General features: G+C 44.2%; 2 protein-coding genes and 1 non-coding gene across 4 annotated transcripts; 2 read left to right on the forward strand and 1 right to left on the reverse strand.

The window, feature by feature from the left end:
• The first annotated feature begins 2,226 nt into the window (after positions 1–2,226).
• LOC120035358 (INO80 complex subunit C-like) lies at positions 2,227–5,834 on the forward strand. The gene is made up of 5 exons (XM_038982132.1): positions 2,227–2,541; positions 3,518–3,634; positions 3,729–3,840; positions 4,048–4,115; positions 4,228–5,834. The coding sequence occupies exons 1-5, from the start codon at positions 2,323–2,325 to the stop codon at positions 4,357–4,359; spliced, it is 648 nt and encodes a 215-aa protein (XP_038838060.1). The 5' UTR covers positions 2,227–2,322; the 3' UTR covers positions 4,360–5,834.
• Positions 5,165–5,237, reverse strand: trnat-ugu. Its single transcript has one exon. It is a non-coding gene; the product is annotated as a tRNA-Thr (tRNA).
• Positions 5,835–7,985: 2,151 nt separating the features above from the next.
• LOC120035355 (H-2 class II histocompatibility antigen, A-Q alpha chain-like) lies at positions 7,986–16,990 on the forward strand. 2 transcript variants are annotated; one of them, XM_038982130.1, is made up of 5 exons: positions 10,150–10,241; positions 14,826–15,098; positions 15,225–15,506; positions 15,657–15,770; positions 15,864–16,990. In XM_038982130.1, exons 2-5 carry the CDS (start codon positions 14,849–14,851, stop codon positions 15,917–15,919), a joined length of 702 nt encoding a protein of 233 aa, XP_038838058.1. In that variant the 5' UTR covers positions 10,150–10,241; positions 14,826–14,848; the 3' UTR covers positions 15,920–16,990. The 2 variants fall into 2 exon arrangements, with proteins under 2 accessions (XP_038838057.1, XP_038838058.1); XM_038982129.1 differs by lacking the exons at positions 14,826–15,098; positions 15,225–15,506; positions 15,657–15,770; positions 15,864–16,990 and adding exons at positions 7,986–9,049; positions 9,263–9,526; positions 9,669–9,950 and having other exon boundaries at positions 10,139–10,656.
• Positions 16,991–17,376: the final 386 nt, after the last annotated feature.

Raw genomic sequence — 17,376 nt, forward strand, 5'->3', positions numbered from 1 at the left:
CGAGAAACAAACCCAGTCCACAATAATAACATCCACTCCCGAAATCCAAAAGCCACAATGAAACAATCCCGCACAAAGAAGCGTACGGGCTGGCTGACTAATAAAGCCACACTAATTAACAATTAACTGAACACAGGTGATACAAATAAACACATAAGGAGGGGGAGGAAAAAGAGTCAGTGGCAGCTAGTAGGCCGGTGACGACGACCGCCGAGCGCCACCCGAACGGGAAGGAGAGCCTGCCTCGGTTGAAGTCGTGACAAGTATAGAGATATTGTTATCCACGTCGGCACCAACGATGTTAGGATGAAACAGTCAGAGGTCACCAAGCGCAACATAGCTTCAGCGTGTAAATCAGCTAGAAAGATGTGTCGGCATCGAGTAATTGTCTCTGGCCCCCTCCCAGTTAGGGGGAGTGATGAGCTCTACAGCAGAGTCTTACAACTCAATCGCTGGTTGAAAACTGTTTTCTGCCCTCCCAAAAGATAGAATTTGTAGATAATTGGCCCTCTTTCTGGCACTCACCCACAAACAGGACCAAGCCTGGCCTGTTGAGGAGTGACGGACTCCATCCTAGCTGGAGGGGTGCTCTCATCTTATCTACGAACATAGACAGGGCTCTAACTCCCCTATCTCCACAATGAAATAGGGTGCAGGCCAGGCAGCAGGCTGTTAGCCAGCCTGCCAGCTTAGTGAAGTCTGCCACTAGCACAGTCAGTGTAGTCAGCTCAGCTATCCCCATTGAGACCGTGTCTGTACCTCGACCTAGGTGGGGCAAAACTAAACATGGCGGTGTTCGCCTTAGCAATCTCACTAGAATAAAGACCTCCTCCATTCCTGCCATTATTGAAAGAGATCGTGATACCTCACATCTCAAAATAGGGCTACTTAATGTTAGATCCCTCACTTCAAAGGCAGTTATAGTCAATGAACTAATCACTGATCATAATCTTGATGTGATTGGCCTGACTGAAACATGGCTTAAGCCTGATGAATTTACTGTGTTAAATGAGGCCTCACCTCCTGGTTACACTAGTGACCATATCCCCCGTGCATCCCGCAAAGGCGGAGGTGTTGCTAACATTTACAATAGCAAATTTCAATTTACAAAAAAAAAAAAAAAACGTTTTCTTCTTTTGAGCTTCTAGTCATGAAATCTATGCAGCCTACTCAATCACTTTTATAGCTACTGTTTACAGGCCTCCTGGGCCATATACAGCATTCCTCACTGAGTTCCCTGAATTCCTATCGGACCTTGTAGTCATAGCAGATAATATTCTAATTTTTGGTGACTTTAATATTCACATGGAAAAGTCCACAGACCCACTCCAAAAGGCTTTCGGAGCCATCATCGACTCAGTAGGTTTTGTCCAACATGTCTCCGGACCTACTCACTGCCACAGTCATACTCTGGACCTAGTTTTGTCCCATGGAATAAATGTTGTGGATCTTAATGTTTTTCCTCATAACCCTGGACTATCGGCCCACCATTTTATTACGTTTGCAATCACAACAAATAATCTGCTCAGACCCCAACCAAGGAGCATCAAAAGTCATGCTATAAATTCTCAGACAACCCAAAGATTCCTTGATGCCCTTCCAGACTCCCTCTGCCTACCCAAGGACGTCAGAGGACAAAAATCAGTTAACCACCTAACTGAGGAACTCAATTTAACCTTGCGCAATACCCTAGATGCAGTTGCACCTCTAAAAACTAAAAACATTTGTCATAAGAAACTAGCTCCCTGGTATACAGAAAATACCCGAGCTCTGAAGCAAGCTTCCAGAAAATTGGAACGGAAATGGCGCCACACCAAACTGGAAGTCTTTCGACTAGCTTGGAAAGACAGTATCGTTGTCACACCCTGACCTTAGAGAGCCTTTTTATTTCTCTATTTGGTTAGGTCAGGGTGTGATTAGGGTGGGCATTCTAGGTTTTCTGTTTCTATGTTGGTGTGTTTGATTCCCAATCGGAGGCAGCTGTCTATCGTTGTCTCTGATTGGGAATCAGATATAAGTTGTCAGTTTCCTTTTGGGTTTTGTGGTGGTGGTGCGGTTTTAATGGGTGTTGGGTTAGTTGGTAGGGAAATTCTTCACTGCGTAATGAATTAATAATGCAGAATAGTAGGCTGCCCAACAGTAGGTGGCGGCAAAAAACACTAGTAGGTTGTAGTCTGCCATAAAACCTTAAAGAAGAAGGCCCTTAGAATTAGTTTTGACCCGGAAGTGATTACGATAAAAATATTTTCAATGACAATAGAACATGTGTTTATGAACATTTTAACCTTTTTTGTTGTTGTTGCGTAAATCATTTACAGAGAAATGGCTTCTCCGAACCATAGCCCGGGTGTAGAAGGGGCCGTCAGGGTAACGACTTCACCAGCTGGTAAAACACAGACGTTGGTGTTGGCTTCTAGCCTGGCCGGGCTCCGCGGTAAGAAGAGACCTGCTAACACCGCCACCTCTCCTGCTGTACTGGCCAGTGGGAACAACAGCAAGAAGAAGAAATTTCAGCCCATCGCAAACCCGACACAAGCACAGGTAGTTTCCCCGAAGCTAGCTAGTTAGTTAGCTAGCTAGAAAGCTACTACATAAGCAGAGGAATAGACAGACCAATTAACATGTTGATCTGATTTCGATGATACAGTACCAATAATTGTGTTGGTCGTGGTAAGGGGTCCGTCCTCCCATTACAAAAAAATATAGTTAAATCAAATTGTATTTGTCACATGCGCCGAATACAACAGGTGTAGACCTTACAGTGAAAGGATTACTTACAAGCCCTCAACCAAGAATGCTTTAAGAAGTTAAGTAAGAAGTAGAAAATAAAAGTAACAAATAATTAAACAGCAGCAGTAAAATATCAAAATAATAAGTAAATATCAACTAACAATATACAGGGGATACCGGTACAGAGTCAATGTGCGGGGGCACCGGTTAGTTGAGGTAATGTGTACATGTAGAGTTAAAGTGACTATGTATAGGTAATAAACAGAGTAGCAACAGCGTAAAAGAGGGGTCTGGGTAGCCCTTTGATTAGCTGTTCAGGAGTCTTATGGATTGGGGTAGAAGCTGTTAAAAAGCCTTTTGGACCTAGACTTGAGGTAGCAGAGAGAACAGTCCATGACTAGAGTGCCCGGTTAAAGCCTCACTTCACCACTTTTTAACCTTGTATTTGTCATCTGCAGATCAGTCCCAGTGAAAACTATGATCTACGTTCTGCAGTCAAAAACTCTAATCTCTTTTGTTTTTCTAAACACCAAAGATCACTCAAAAAACTTAGTCAGGAGATTACATAATGGTTGTAATGCTGGCTGCACGTTGTCCAAACTGGTTGATCTAGCTAGTTATTTAACAGCTGAGCTGTCCCCTGGGCCAAGTTGCCAAACAAAGTTGCAGATAGAAATGCCATGAATAGAGCCTACGTGATCACTTATTTTACATGTCAGAGAGGCATGTTGTATAAACATAGAAATATGCTATCTAAACGTTGCATTCTGCTAAACTGACCCTGTAGGTGACTGCAGTGGAGGCGGTGTCTGAGGGGAAGGCAGTGGGCGTGTCTGACGCTGTAGGTCCAGCCACAACGGAACCAGCAGCCAAACCCCTGCCCTTCAAAGACCTGATATTTGTGGTGAGCAGACTGAGGGTAACACTTGTGAAATGATAACTGTCTTTCCCTCACTTGTCTTCGCCTCACTCCTCTCTCCCCACTTTTTACTCTACAGCATTCAGGGATAGGGGGAGCTGCAGCAGGAAAAAAGAACCGGACCTGGAAAAACCTGAAACAGATTCTGGCAGTGGAACGGACTCTACCCTGGAAGATCAATGACCCCAATTGTGAGTGGGTCTGACTTTGTGTGTGAAAGATGTTTTGGGTCAATGTTTCTGCTTTGAAAGATGTTTACAGTGAAAATGAATACCCATTTTGGGGATTTTAACAGAAGGCTGTGTAAGCTATGTCTCTGTGTAGTATTACACCTGACCTGATTCTTTCTGAGCCTTCTCTGATTGCCTGAGTTTGACCTTTGAGCCTGCTGTGTTCAGACTACAGCATTGATGCCCCTCCCTCCCTGAAGCCAGCCAAGAAATACTCAGACATCTCTGGACTCCCTGTGAGTAACTGACACACACATGTTTATGGACACTCTATGAGCTGTTGTCATTTTGCATGTGTCAGGTGAACTACACACTCACTCTGCATTATGCTATGTGTCCATGTGTCAGGCGAACTACACTGACCCCCAGACCAAGCTGAGGTTCACGTCATCTGAGGAGTTCTCCTTCCTGCGCCTGCTCCCCACTGACGCCGTCACCGGTTACCTGGCGCTCCGCAAGGCCACCTGCATTGTACCCTGACCGCAAGGCCTGCTGGGAGATCGGAGTTCAGCCAGTGTCTGTCCTGGCCTGGGAGGGACATTGACCATTATGGGGAACAATGTCTAGGAGGTGTCAGACTCTCAGGGAGAGGGACCAACAGGGTCTGTTACAGAGAGAGGGAACCAATGGATACCTTGGGCCCCCTTTCGACAACAAGGGAAGTGCCTCTAGTGTCGAGAGACTATCACTCACAATCTGGCTGACGCCTTGATGGGGATGTCTACACAGACCTTTTGACCTGGCTACTGTCTACACAGATCTGAGTTGGCTACTGTCTACACAGATCTGAGTTGGCTGTCTACAGGAAAAACAATTGAGTGAAAAACTTGACCTTCCTATGATTGCTCCTTGATCTGTCTGAAATCATATTTCTGTTTGTCATGTTGCTGTATGATGATAATGTTGCTACTTGTTTTATCTGCCCTCTGTAAGATAACACTGCAACATATTGTTACCTGTTTTAAATTTATTTAAAAAACAAAATACTTATCATCCTTACTGAACAAACTAGTTGTGGCACATTCTGTAATCACTCTGTACTACGACCTGCTGTAAGGAGATTTGACAGCTTTAAAAGATGACTTTCTCTTTAGGACGCTGTTCTTCTTTGTCTTTGGAGCAAGACAGGGAGATGAGGTAGAGAAGAGACTTCCTAATGTGTTTTCTGGGGCTGGGTTAGTTTGAGTTGCTGGCTAACTAGAGAGCAACAGTACAATGGCTGCTGCTGTGTGACAACAGGTGCTACTGGCCTCAGGGTCACAAATCAGCTGGGCCAAAATATGTCAGGCCCCAGCGAGAATTGAACTCGCGACCCCTGGTTTACAAGACCAGTGCTCTAACCACTGAGCTATGGAGCCTTACTTGTATAGCAACTCAGAGACTATGCTATTTAATTACCACACCCCTACTGGCTACAATGCAGATGCCACACCTCAGTAATATGTCAGACTCCTTATATAAACACAAGTAACGATAGCTGCCGGTATGATCCCACAAAGCCTTCAGAACCGCCATTGTAAATGATATCAAGTGAGTACCACATTGAGATGTACTAAGACCCAAGACAAGGTTTAGGCTTATCAATGACAGTTGGGTAGAAAGATTACACCGAGCTACCCAGAGAGACACAAGATTATGCTTGTACTGGATCTCTGCTTGTGATTCTGTGTAGATCTGTTATCGTTCATTCTAGTTTGAACTGTGTTGGATCATTCACAGACAGCTTTGAGGATGAAATTCTTGACTGGGCCAGCAAAAAACAAGATTTCAAAGGGTGTATCAAAAAGCCAATAGCAGAAGACTGGATTTATCCTGCCTTCTAAATAGAGAAATACAATAGGTGATGTGACAGTGCCTCCTGGTGGTATAAAGTGTTTAAAACAGGATTATAAACTGTGGTTCAAGTCCTGAATGCTGATTGGCTGACAGCTGTGGTATATCAGACCATATACCACTGGTATGATAAAACATGTATTTTTACTGCTCGAGTTATGTTGGTAACCAGTTTATAATAGCAATAAGGCAACTTGGTGGTTGTGGTATATGGCCAATATACCACGGCTAAGGGCTGTATACAGGCACTCTGCTTTGCGTCGCGCATAAGAACAGCTGTTAGCCGTGGTATATTGGCCATATGCCACACCCCCTTGTGCCTTATTGCTTAAATATAGTGCTTAGTTCACCAGAGGAGTCCTCTCCAGGGGCCTCATTTATAAACGTTGCTAGGCACAAAAGGTGGCGTACGTCACTTTCTAAGCAAACTTTGATTTATAAAAAACTTGACGGGAGAATGTGCGGTCCTCCATGGACACTTTGGCCCACATGCACACACACAAACTAGAGAAATGAGAAACTGCGACTCCGATGGCAGAAGGATGAAACTCAAGAAACGCTTTGAAATTAATACCATTGTCTAAAATAAATCGAAATATTACCTCATGATATGATGAGTTCCCTGGAGTTCACACACACAAAAAAAACATGATTTAGGATAAATACAAACGGAGATATCTTTTTGCAAAGAACCAATACATGTGTAACGGATGTGAAATGGCTAGCTAGTTAGCGGGTATGCGCTAATAGCGTATCAATCAGTTACGTCACTTGCTCTGAAACCTAGAAGTAGTGGTTCCCCTTGCTCTGCAAGGGCCGCGGCCTTTGTGGAGCGATGGGTAACGATGCTTCGTGGGCGACCGTTGTTGATGTGTGCAGAGGGTCCCTGGTTCGCGCCCGGGGCGAGGGGACGCCGTAAAGTTATACTGTTACACATGCATGTTATGAAATGTATTCTAATAAATAATAAGGTGAACAGGCCAAATTATGTTTAAACTGATACCGTTTACGATGCCTCAGTCGGGCAGATACGGGTATCACATGTTCGTTGCGCAGAACTGTCCATGTGATAATGGCCCTGTCATTGTCAGTTACAATCAGGGTAATTACCACACCTGAAGGTGTTATGCAATTGGGTAGCTTTGACAATCAAATGGATGGGAATTAAAACGCATGCAATTACAATGCGTAATGAAGAATTCGGAGAGCGACTTTTCAGTGACCAGCAAGATCTACTGGCCAATGATAAGGAGTAGCTTATGAGCTGGTTCCGATTACCAAGCGCTGTTCTCTTGGATCTCTGTGCTGTAGTGGGCCCAGCTTTATAGAGAAGCACCTGCAGAAACCAAGCCGTGCCTGCACTTCAACTCCTTGGCAACCTCGTTAATAGCGTTGGTGTCTCTTTGCGTTTGCAGGACTGCATCTTTGAGGACACGGCCGCTGGAGGGTTGGGACGCACAAGGTGCAGTGGAGACGCCGGGGCTGGGCGCACTCAGCTCCTGTTCCGCAGCGCCACCGACCCCACTGGAACACTGAGCTCCCGCTCCGCAGCGCCACCGACCCCGCTGGAACACTCAGCTCCTGCTCCGCAGCGTCACCGACCCCACTGGAACACTCAGCTCCCGCTCCGCAGCGCCACCGACCCCACTGGAACACTCAGCTCCCGCTCCGCAGCGCCACCGACCCCGCTGGAACACTCAGCTCCTGCTCCGCAGCGTCACCGACCCCGCTGGAACACTCAGCTCCTGCTCCGCAGCGCCACCGACCCCGCTGGAACACTCAGCTCCTGCTCCGCAGCGCCACCGACCCCGCTGGAACACTCAGCTCCCGCTCCGCAGCGTCACCGACCCCGCTGGAACACTCAGCTCCCGCTCCGCAGCGCCACCGACCCCACTGGAACACTCAGCTCCTGCTCCGCAGCGTCACCGACCCCGCTGGAACACTCAGCTCCTGCTCCGCAGCGTCACCGACCCCGCTGGAACACTCAGCTCCTGCTCCGCAGCGTCACCGACCCCGCTGGAACACTCAGCTCCTGCTCCGCAGCGTCACCGACCCCGCTGGAACACTCAGCTCCTGCTCCGCAGCGTCACCGACCCCGCTGGAACACTCAGCTCCTGCTCCGCAGCGTCACCGACCCCGCTGGAACACTCAGCTCCTGCTCCGCAGCGCCACCGACCCCGCTGGAACACTCAGCTCCTGCTCCGCAGCGTCACCGACCCCGCTGGAACACTCAGCTCCTGCTCCGCAGCGTCACCGACCCCGCTGGAACACTCAGCTCCTGCTCCGCAGCGTCACCGACCCCGCTGGAACACTCAGCTCCTGCTCCGCAGCGTCACCGATCCCACTGGAACACTCAGCAGCACCACCGATCCCGCTGGAACACTCAGCTCCCGCTCCGCAGCGCCACCGACCCCGCTGGAACACTCAGCTCCCGCTCCGCAGCGCCACCGACCCCGCTGGAACACGCAGCGACTAAAAACAATAGAATGAGTAAATGTTTAAACAACTTGAATGCATCTGGTTTATTATTTTTAAACGTGTGAATACTATTTACATACCTGGATCATCCGGTGCGTCTTGCATGTCCGTGTCCCCCTCCGTCACTACTCAGGAGGGATTCCCCTATAATACCGGCAAGTCGCTCATCAAGGGGGTTGAGCTCCGGTGTCCTCTTTCCGTCGCCCGTGGCACAAACACTTTGTGTAAGGCTATGCACCTTTTGGCCTCCACTTTTGTCGGACCACTTTTTCATTTCTGAGCCAGCAGCATTGACAGCGTCCGCCACATGTAATGCCCACAGTGTGTCCACTAAACCATATATTTTCTTGCTTCATCCTCCCCTACAAGAACTTCCATTTCACACTGGGTGAAATGCTTCTTTTTATTGCCTTTCTGTCGAAATTTGTTGTCATGCAGTCAAGACGCTCGCTCACGTGCGCCAAATTTCGAGTTGATTGTGATTTATAGCCAAATTGTGATTTATAACGGGAAACCGGCGTGGGACGTGCCTACGTACTGTTTTAAATCAGAATATTTTTGTGTGTAAGCACTTTCTGTGTTACCTTTTAACGTGAATCCTCCGCCCAGTTTTATAAATTAGGCCTCTGGTCTGTAAACTGTTTCCTCCTGGATACAGTAAGAGTGAAATAAATGTTCTGATTGGTTCAAGTCTAGGTAATGCATGTTCAGCAGTATCTGTAAACGAGAGGAAGGACCAGCACTGGAGTTGTCAGTGCCTTGTTCTCGGCAGAGTTCTCCCGCACGCTCACGAACTGAGAGATGAACCTCTGTGTGGCTATTGTCGTTCTCACTGCGGTCGTCTGCACTTCGGCAGAAAGTAAGTCTATTATTGATTTTAAAGCCAATTGAATTAGAGCTAGGGTCATATTAATTTATTCAAGGTACTGGGTATATGAAGTGTGGTAACGGTTTAAAATAGACTTTGAACCAGTATTTGGTTCAATCACTTTGTAAAGATTGAAGCTGATGTTAATGATTTGGTGTATTTATCACTCAACTGAACGAGTATGTTATCTGTTTGGGTTTCCAGTTCCTCATGAGACCGTCTATGTGCTGGGCTGTCTTGAGAAGACAAAGGTGGAGGCGGAGGCAGAGCTTCAGGTGGATGGGGAGGAAGTGGTATATGCTGACTTCCAGAGTGGACAGGAAGTTTGGACATTGCCTGAGTTCCTGGGGCCATTCCCAAGCTCTACTGTCCGTAACTTCTACAAGAATGCCGTTAAAGGCAGACGATTGTGTTGGGATGCCTTGGCTCTTTGGATATTAGAAGAAAAGGGTCCACCTGAGGTAAAAGGTAGAGCAAATCAACTTTTTGATTAAAACGAAGATGAAGTGAAATTTTTGGTGAAATAGTAAGTGACAAAAATGCCTATGTATTACAGTGAGAGATTGATTTTTTTAAAGCTAGTGGTTGTACCCCCCCCCCCCCCCCCCAGATGCCCCTGAGAGCACCATCTACCCCAGGGATGAGGAGGAGCTGGGGGTGGAGAACACCCTTATCTGCTTTGCCAATCATTTCTACCCCCCGCCTGTCAAAGTCAACTGGACCAAGAATGGCCTGGAGGTGACTGAGGGAGCGTCTCTCAGTCGGTACTATCCTAATGAAGATGGAACGTTCCACCAGCTCTCCAGCCTGAGTTTCACTCCACAGGAGGGGGATGTCTATGCCTGCACTGTGGAGCACACAGCCTTGGAGGACCCCAAAACCAGGTTCTGGGGTGAGAAACTGTTTCTCTAAATAGGGTATTTATTAAATTATCTTGGGTCTTTAGAAGCCGCTCAGATATAAGAAAATCTGAAACTCAGGGTAATGTTTCCTCATGAACTATTGCCACTGTAATATATAATAGTTGAAAGATGTATTTCTTCAATGATTTGATGGCACCGCTCTCCTCTTGTCCCCCAGAGTATAAGGTACGTGAGGTGAGTGGGTCCAGTGCTGGTCCTGCTGTATTCTGTGGAGTGGGCCTGACTCTGGGACTGTTGGGAGTGGCTACCGGAACATTCCTGTACGTCAAAGGACAACAGTTCAACTGAATTGTGACATATATGAAATTTTAAAAATCCTCTTTTGCAGTTGTAGGTAAACAATGGGACAGAATTAGTGGCATACCGCAGTTTCATATTTTTTGTTGAGGGGGGAAACCGTTAACTTCGTACAATTTTACACATTTTGCCATGGGGCAAAGAAAAATATGCAGTTTTATAACTAATCTCATGCTATTTTACACATCTTGCCATGAGGCTGAGAGAAAATGTTGCTGTTTTAAAGCTAATTTCCTGCAATTCTACACATATTGCCATGGGACAGAGAGAAATGTGCATTTTTAAGCACATTTCCTGCTATTCTACACATTTTGAGAGAAAATGTTGAAGTTTAGCAGCTAATTTCCTGTCATTTTAAACATTTTTGCCATGGCTTATGACGTGTTCATATGTTATCTGGGGAGGGGGGGGGGGGGCTGACCTCCAGGGGGTCCCCACCTTTTCTTTTGGAGGGGGGGGGGGGGGGGGGGGGGGGGGTTGAGGCCCCCAGAGGTGGGGGGTGTGTAGTACGCCAGTGCAAATAATATTATTAACTACTCTGTAACAGTTCAATTTTTTTCCTGTCAATAAAATATTACATATTATTTTTCGGAACAATCAAAGGTATCATAAATATGCACCCAACCTGAGACGTTTAACAATAATAGACACATGAATGGATCGCATTCATTAATTGTTCCCGTCTTACATTGTACACTGCAAGTGGGTAATTCCCCCCTCCGTCATCAATTGTAGATCACAAACTTGAATGTCATTTCACCATTTAATACTAACTATCAGTTGTGTGGTAAACAGGAGGAAGTATGAAGTATTTATACAATGTACTGAAACTGTGAGTGAGAATGGGAGAGCATGTCTGAGCTATTGTGGGACCAATACCATAGAAACCCAAACAAGACTGTAAAGTAGTAGGTTGGTTAATATTTACACACAGTGACCGGAATAAGAGTTTTATTGTATGCAATAATTGGTATGGGACTTTGCCTGGTGTCAAATCAATAATCATAAACAGGGTTGGGTAGGTTACTTTCTAAATGTAATCGGTTACTAGTTAAGTGTCAAATTGTAATCCGTAGCGTAACTTTTGAATTACCCAAACTAACAGATTACGTTCAGTTACTTTTGCAATACTTTCCCTTTTAAAGAGGCATTAGAAAAAGACAAAGGATCCATCCAACACATTTGGTGTGTCATAGTGGTCTCTGACTTGTGGTCATACTCGCTCAGGAGGACAAACTTAAACTTGCGCAATTTTTCAACGCTGAATTGAATGAAATTGAGAAAACAAAGTGTCAATGTATTTTTTCACAAACATCCTTTCTGAATTTAAAAGTAATTCAAGAAGTAATCTAGTTTTTCAAAAGAATCTGTAATTTGATTGCAATATTTTAGCTGGTAATGTAATTGCACATCAGTCATGAATTGCAGTGCTTTGTGATATGCTTAGCAAGAGAGAGAGCATAGCAATATTATAACAAATGACTTCCTGAAAAACTTTAGAGCTGTTTCGCTACTGGACTGACATTGGTCCATCCAACCTGATTCCTCATTCTGTTCTGTTATAGACACAGGCCAACATTAACCACATAGAGACACAGAAGGAGGTATCGAACTCTGTTCTCGCTCTGAGAAGTAAACATGTATGTACTGACTCTCTCGTCCATCCACCTATTGCTTCTCTTCTCCTCTCTGTTTGGAGTAGGTGAGTAAAAATCTGCTCCTGTCCTATAGATGTGCAGGTTTGACAGGAACCACAGAATGACTTTGAATTGATCCTGTCCTATAGATGTGCAGGTTTGACAGGAACCACAGAATGACTTTGAATTGATCCTGTCCTATAGATGTGCAGGTTTGACAGGAACCACAGAATGACTTTGAATTGATCCTGTCCTATAGATGTGCAGGTTTGACAGGAACCACAGAATGACTTTGAATTGATCTTGTCCTATAGATGTGCAGGTTTGACAGGAACCACAGAATAACTTTGAATTGATCCTGTCCTATAGATGTGCAGGTTTGACAGGAACCACAGAATGACTTTGAATTGATCCTGTCCTATAGATGTGCAGGTTTGACAGGAACCACAGAATAACTTTGAATTGATCCTGTCCTATAGATGTGCAGGTTTGACAGGAACCACAGAATGACTTTGAATTGATCCTGTCCTATAGATGTGCAGGTTTGACAGGAACCACAGAATGACTTTGAATTGATCCTGTCCTATAGATGTGCAGGTTTGACAGGAACCACAGAATAACTTTGAATTGATCCTGTCATATAGATGTGCAGGTTTGACAGGAACCACAGAATGACTTTGAATTGATCCTGTCCTATAGATGTGCAGGTTTGACAGGAACCACAGAATGACTTTGAATTGATCCTGTCCTATAGATGTGCAGGTTTGACAGGAACCACAGAATGACTTTGAATTGATCCTGTCCTATAGATGTGCAGGTTTGACAGGAACCACAGAATGACTTTGAATTGATCCTGTCATATAGATGTGCAGGTTTGACAGGAACCACAGAATGACTTTGAATTGATCCTGTCCTATAGATGTGCAGGTTTGACAGGAACCACAGAATGACTTTGAATTGATCCTGTCCTATAGATGTGCAGGTTTGACAGGAGCCACAGAATAACTTTGAATTGATCCTGTCCTATAGATGTGCAGGTTTGACAGGAACCACAGAATGACTTTGAATTGATCCTGTCCTATAGATGTGCAGGTTTGACAGGAACCACAGAATGACTTTGAATTGATCAAGATACACAAAGTCAGTCCAAAGTCTCAGTTATCGTCTTGAGCTTTGCAAAATGACTGCCATTATAGACACTTGTAGTGGTGAGATAGTCAACATGAATCCTGTTGTTTATGGTCTCTGTACAGAGAGACTGAAGTGATTGAAGTCCAGTGGTGGAAAAAGTACCCAATTGTGATACATGAGTAAAAATATAGATACCTTTTTAATAAAAAGTTACTCAAGTAAAAGTGAAAGTCACCTAGTAAAATACTACTTCAGTAAAAGTATTTGGTTCTGAATATACTTAAGTATCAAGGTAAATGTAATTTCTAAAATATGCTTATATCAAAAGTAAAAGTATAAATCATTTCAAATTCCTTATATTATGCAAAGCAGACGGCACCATAACATGTACAGATATCCAGGTGCGCACTCCAACACTCGGACATCATTTACAAATTACGCATTTGTGTTTAGTGAGTCTGCCAGATCAGAGGCCACGTGTTCTCTTGACAAGTGTGTGAATTGGACCATTTTCCTGTCCTGCTAAGCATTCAAAATGTAACTAATAATTTTGGGTGTCAGGGAAAATGTATGGAGTGAAAAGTACATTCTTTCTTTAGGAATAACTCCAGTATGTATTGATATAATTTCACAGGATTTGTTTTTGGACAGAAGCTGTAGAGATTGGTAAGAAATGGCATTTCTGTAGCCAAATATCTTATTCATCCCTTTTTGGGTTTTTTAAACATTACATGACCTGGTATGATGGTGGGTTGATCAGTTATACAGTTTAAAGCTGTTTTTGCTGGGGGTTTTGCCCAAATTTTACTTTTAAAGTAACTGTCCAGTGTTTCCAGATTTCTATGAAATATGATATATAATTAATTACAATAAGTGTGAAATCGTTTTCCATACAGTTTTTTTCCTCCTCAGGAGGATGACATCATCGTCTATGAGAAAATAGCAAGCATTTTTAAACTGTCTGTTTGAGTTTTTTTTGTGTTTTTTCCCCCTCCAATTTATGCTTTGGCCACAAATACGAGTTAACAGTATGAGTTAACAGAATATTCACTTTTAAAAGTGAGATTTTCACTGGACAGTTACTATAAAATAGCAACATTTTCTCTCAGCCTTATGTCAAAATGTGTAGAGTAGCAGGAAACCTGCTTTAAAACTGAAGGGAAAAAATCTGAAGAATAGCATGAGATGAGCATTTTTTTTCTCTGCCCAAAATGTGTAGAATTGCAAGAAATTACCTGTCAAACTTCAAAATTGTCTCTGATTCATGACAAAATGTGTAGAATAGCAGTATAAACCCCCAAATTTGTTATCCCTAAAAATGATATACATTTTTTTAATTTTGGGGGGAGGGGCCTTCAACTTCCCACTTATACTGTGTTTTCAAAATACCCCTCCATATATCCCTCAAAATAACCCTCAAGAGAGGCATAATACGTCATGTCAAGCTGTGTAGAATCGCAGGAAATGCATTTTAAAATGTTCATAAACATTGCAGGGGAGGACCCCCAGGACCCCAATATCTACACCACAATTTCACCCTTGTTTTAAGTATATAGTGGCCAAAGTGTGTCATCCTCTGCATTCTTGTAATTGTGCACTAAACATGTGTGTATTTTGATAAAGAATTATTCCATCTTATATTTCTATAGACAAAGATACGTAAAGAGTGAAATCCACAGAATTTATTTGTTTTCTCTGGTTTGTTGATCAGATGATATTATGAAAGAAGAGAAACGAGACCTTCAGATATCATCTTGTTTGTGACTGTTTATTTGACAGATGGCTATTTTGGACACTTTGAGATGAGGTGTCGGTTCAGCTCTGAGGATCCCCGTGATATTGAGTTTCTGCTGCAGGTCTACGGCAACAAGAAGTTACTGGGACAATACAACAGCACAACAGAGAAATGTACAGTCTACACACAATGGATGAAGAACTTCACTGAAACGGCCTGCAAAGGCCCTGCTTTTCTGGCCGCGAGGAGAGAAGAAATGAAGAAATACTGCAGCAGCAACGTTCCTGTGGTGTATGAGTACTTACTAGATAAGGCAGGTGAGTGTATGAGTACATACTCAATGGTAGTGATAAGGAGGAGTACATACTAGATGAGACAGATGAACGTCATGAAAAGAGCATGAGGCGAGCCCTGAAGAACCCAGTATGTTCTTCCCTCTCCAGTTGAGCCCTACATCAGGCTGAGGTCAGTGGAGCCGTTCAGTACCAGACACCTGGCCATGCTCGTGTGCAGCGCCTACGACTTCTACCCCAAACCCATCAGAGTGACGTGGCTGAGGGACGGACAGGAAGTGACCTCAAATGTGACTTCCACAGAGGAGCTGGTCAATGGGGATTGGACCTACCAGATCCACTCGCACCTGGAGTACACGCCCACACCTGGAGAGAGAATCACCTGTATGGTGGAGCACTTCAGCCTCACTGAGCCCAAACTGTATGACTGGGGTAAGTGTGTGTGTGTGTGTGTGTATGACTGGGGTAAGTGTGTGTGTGTGTGGACTTGGAGTGTCTGAATGAGATACGAGTGCTTGGGAGGGAGGGTTTATAAGTCTATTTATTATAAGATGTATGTCTTAATTGTTTGTGTAATTACAGACCCCTCCATGCCTGGTCCTGAGAAGAATAAGATGGTGATCGGGGCCTGTGGGCTGCTGCTGGGGGTGGTCTTTATAGCAGCTGGACTGATCTACTACAGGAAGAAATCTACTGGTGAGGAGACACAGGCTATTCTATGTCAAAACAACCAAATACTTTTCAAGTCCAAATTTGAAATGCAACTTTATCTTTTTCGTTCTCTTTCAGAAGGACGAGTGTTGGTGCCGACCATGGCGCTGCCAGAAAGTTATGGCACCATCTAGTGGTTCACACCAGTCTGCCTTCTGAAGGTTGTGATTGGTACCCAGACTAATTAAGTGGGTTCAGGTCATTTTAGCTAACATTCCACTCCTTGTTGCCTTTTCCGTGACATATGCCAAGGAGGTCAAGTAGTGGAATGTCAGCTAAAAAGACTGGTACCCAGACTACCACTTAATCATTCCAAGCATAATGTCTTCTCTGTCTCCCAGGCCTTTTGCATTGGAGGAGAGGAGAGGTTGCAGCCAGAAACTCCCAAGACCCTTCTATGGGGATCAGAATCACGGCATTCAGATCAAGAGTTTACCACCGAGTGGCCAACTTGATCAAATCTATGCACATCCTGTGCGTCTGAGACGTTAGATCTATGATATGATTTTGTAAGGTGTGACAGATGTGACAAACAAGATTGGTTTATGGAATTGTTCTTCCTTAGGTTTTGATTCTAATTCTTGTTTCTATTGGCAACTGATGTTATTGTTAACTTGGCTTTGTCTTTATTAAAATAGTTTTATTTAGCAGTTTTCATTTGTTAGGGCATTTGTTGATAGATTCGCAAGGGGTAGGCTATATTTAACCAATAAGGTTCAAGGAGGTGTGGTATACGGCAAATATACCATGCCAACGGGCTGTTCTTTCGTACGACACAACGCTGAGGGCCTGGATACAGCCCTTAGCAGTGACACATTGGCCATATACCACAAACCTCCAAGGTGCCTTATTGTTATTATAAACAAGTTACCAACATAAATATTACTGTAAACAAGAAATGTTGCATCATACCCGTAGTTCAGGTCACGTTCCACTGCTTAGACGCTGCCAGATCTTACAACACCTAGATAGGTATTTTACCTTTCAGCTAACCACATATGTTATAGCAATCTGTCAGTCGATGACACAAGTCGATGGACACAGTTGACAGTCGATGACGTGGCATGCAACCGTTGGTTGATTCATGCAACGTCTAAGAAGTGGAAAGCAACCATACTGTCTGATATTCCACGTCTTTCAGCCAATCAGCATCCAGAAGCCAAACTACCCAGTTTATAAATGTCTATATTAGTGAAAGGCTATAAGTCAAATTACTTCCTCTCATGCTTTCCCTTCCTTCATGGACACTTATGCAAAAACATAAATAATAAATAATGAAAGCCATTTGAAAGTAAACATCCTCCATATTGTTTTCACTTATCCTTTGCTTTCAGATCAGGGGAAATCAAGGAAAGGAGGCTAAGACACAGGAAAGGAGGCTAGACTAGGACACAGGAAAGGAGGCTAGGCTGGACATAGGAAAAGAGGTTAGGCTAGGTCACAGGAAAGGAGGCTAGGACACAGAAGTCTAGCACCAGCAGACACTCCGTGCCAGAGATTGGTTTGCGTTCCAGGTCATCTTTTTTTGCAGTCATAGTTTGCTCCATAAGATTGCTGTATCTTATTCATGTGGTTCCTGATCCTTTCTACA

Source organism: Salvelinus namaycush, unplaced genomic scaffold, assembly GCF_016432855.1.
Source record: "Salvelinus namaycush isolate Seneca unplaced genomic scaffold, SaNama_1.0 Scaffold1039, whole genome shotgun sequence".
Lineage (NCBI taxonomy): Eukaryota > Metazoa > Chordata > Actinopteri > Salmoniformes > Salmonidae > Salvelinus > Salvelinus namaycush.